This window comes from Egretta garzetta, unplaced genomic scaffold, assembly GCF_000687185.1.
Source record: "Egretta garzetta isolate BGI_Z169 unplaced genomic scaffold, ASM68718v1 scaffold108, whole genome shotgun sequence".
Taxonomy (NCBI): Eukaryota; Metazoa; Chordata; class Aves; order Pelecaniformes; family Ardeidae; genus Egretta; species Egretta garzetta.
In genome coordinates this window covers 6,228,579-6,231,168 of record NW_009260614.1, presented here as the reverse complement: position 1 = coordinate 6,231,168, position 2,590 = coordinate 6,228,579, and the positions used below count along the sequence as shown (strand labels likewise).

At 63.1% G+C, this 2,590-nt stretch overlaps 1 protein-coding gene across 1 annotated transcript in view; it reads left to right on the top strand.

Moving 5' to 3' along the window:
* SRRM3 (serine/arginine repetitive matrix 3) overlaps positions 1-2,524 on the top strand; it is a 33,383-nt gene extending 30,859 nt beyond the window's left edge. Inside the window, exons 12-15 of the mRNA XM_035900535.1 lie at positions 303-576; positions 834-971; positions 2,091-2,130; positions 2,384-2,524. Of these exons, the coding sequence (XP_035756428.1) occupies positions 303-576; positions 834-971; positions 2,091-2,130; positions 2,384-2,524 (593 nt within the window). The remainder of the gene's footprint in view (positions 1-302; positions 577-833; positions 972-2,090; positions 2,131-2,383) is intronic.
* The last annotated feature ends 66 nt before the right edge of the window (positions 2,525-2,590 follow it).

Genomic DNA, 2,590 nt, shown 5'->3' with positions numbered 1-2,590 from the left:
GGGATGGGGATGGGGGTGGAGGTGGAGGTGGAGGTGGGGACGGGGAAGAGCTGCCGTGGGTTGATGCCAATGCACTGCTGGAAGGGTGATCCCCAGCAGGGATTATCCCAGCATGAAGTGCAGTGTCTGAATGGTTGTGTGGGATTAGAGCATCCCGCACGTTGCAGGATCCCAAGCGGGCGAGCACCCTGTGCTTTATAATCAGGGATGCAGCCCAGCCAAAAATTGGGGTCATGTAGGTGCACCCACTGCTCCTCTATGGGAACCCGGGGTCCCCAGCTGCTGTGGGGACGCCCCGCCAGCTGCAGCAGGCGAGATGCGAGGGGGTGCTGGGGTCTGCCTTTGCAGGGTGAAGGAGAGGCACCACCGGGGCCGGCCCAACAGCAGCTCGGAGTCATCGACCAAGCACTCCCGGCACGCCTCGGAGCGGAGGAAGAGCCCGTCACCCAGCCCCGGCCAGCGCAGCAGCTCCTGGAGCTCCAGCGGTTCCCTCTCCAAGTCCCGCTCCCGCTCCCGGGAGAAGAGAGCGGGACGCAGCCGCTCCCGCTCACCCTCACCGAAAAAACCCGCCAGCAGGTCAGCCCCCGGGAGGGCTTCATCTCGAGGGGTGCGGGCACCAGCAATGGGCTCAGAGAGCACCCATGGCTCAGGGCGGTCCCAGCTGCTGGGGAGGGGGTTACAGGGCATTGCTGTCCCCCCTGGCACTGGAAGTGCTAGCCCTGGGTGGGGGCGTCACCCCCATGGGGAGCTGCTGCGCACGGGCTGTCCCTGCCTCTCACCCGTGACCCCAGCCCGCACACCTGACCCTCCTCCTCCTCCTCCTCGTGGTGCAGAGAGAAGGACAACGAGCCCCGAACACGCCACGGTGACCCCGATCCAGCCCGTGCCCGGCGCCGCTCCAGGAGCTACTCGCCCATCAGGAAGAGGAGACGCGACTCCCCCAGCTTCATGGAGCCCAGGAGGATCACAAGGTGGGTCCCGGCACCGGGGCCTGGGGCTGAGCAACGCCGCCAGCCAGCCCCGACGGATGCGTGGGTGGGTGGGTGGACGGACGGACAAATGGATAGACAGATGGCTGAGCAACTCTGCGGACAGATAGACAACCCTGAGGATGACCAGCTGAGTTGGCCCAGACAGACGGATAACCAGACTGCCTCCAACAGTACAACCTTCTCATCCCTTCCCATTTTGAGACATGAAAACAGGAATTCCTTTTAATCCGCGTGTGTGTATTCCAGCAAGACATGGGGCTGCGAGCGTCTCTCCCCTGCCCTCCAAAAGCCGGTGCCTCCTCCTTGACATCCTATTGACTCCGGATCCCGGGCTGGAAGACAGGCAATATTTAGTGCCAGACGAAACGCTGTGTGCATATCTAGTACCTCGTTAGCATGCAGGGCTGGCGCGGCACCGCTGCCGAGCTGAGATTACCTCGTTCCTGACCTATTTGTCTCTCCTACTATCAGCTGGGAGGTCGGGGCTGCGGGGTGGAGGAGGCTGGATTTTCAGCTCTGGCTCGCTGTGGGAAGGGTTTTATTTTGCTGGGGCTGGACTGAAGTTGTGAGGAGGGAGGACAGGAGGTATGGTGGGTTAGAGCTCCCTGCAGCCCTCCCTGATGGATGGCCGGTAGGAACATGGGCAGGGAACACTGCTCCCAGCCCAGAGGAAGGTTTCCCAGCCTGGGTACCACCAGCTGGTTTTGCATCCCTCCTGCTCTGTCCCCGTGCTGGGTTTTGCCAGGATGTCCCCAGGAAGGTGGCAGGGCCCGGCTGGAGGATGCAGCCCACCGTCCCTGCAGGGACCATCCCCCCCATCCCTCTCACCCAGCCCTGGGATGGGTGGGGACGACAGACCCATCTCTGCTTGGAGCAGAGCTGCTTCTGCGAGGCTTGGAGGGTGCTGCAGGGAGGGGGCAGCCAGGGGAACACCCCCAGCCGCTCTCTCCTGCCCTATAGCCAAGTGAGAAGCCCCAGGGCCCTTCCTTGCCCTCCTGCCCTGTCCCCAGTCCCCATCACCCACCACCACCCCAGGGTCCGTCACCATGTGGTCCTGCCTCAGTGATGCCAACTTCTCCTTTTCCATTTCATCCCAAGGTTCCTCTCGGAGAGCATCGCCGCCGGCCTGGCTCCCAGGGTAACCTCCCTCCTTCCTCCTCCTCTTTCTCCTCCTCTTCCTCCTGGACCTCTCTGTGTCTCCTCACACCCTAGGATGCCTTTGGCACCCAGCCACCTCCAGGCTGTGCCTGTGTCTCTCTTTGGTCCCACTAACATCGGGCCGGGAGAAGGGGGCAAGGGGCTGGCTCCTGCACTGGCTCCAGACATCGCTGCCCCCCATGTGCCCCTATCCCTCCTGCCCCCATGCTCCCCATGTCCCTCCTCATCCTCAGGCGCCGGCGGGCCGCAGCTCGCCTCCTACTAATCCCAAACGTCTCTTTTTCAGCAGCTTTCAATCTTTGGTGTCTGGGAAACACAAAAGCCACATTAACCTGCTCACTTTCTGCCCTCGCCGCTGCCTAATCCAGGACTAACACCCCGGGGGGGCTGGGGAGGAGGAAGGGGATGGAGGGTGGGGGGTGACGGTGGGTGGCCGCATC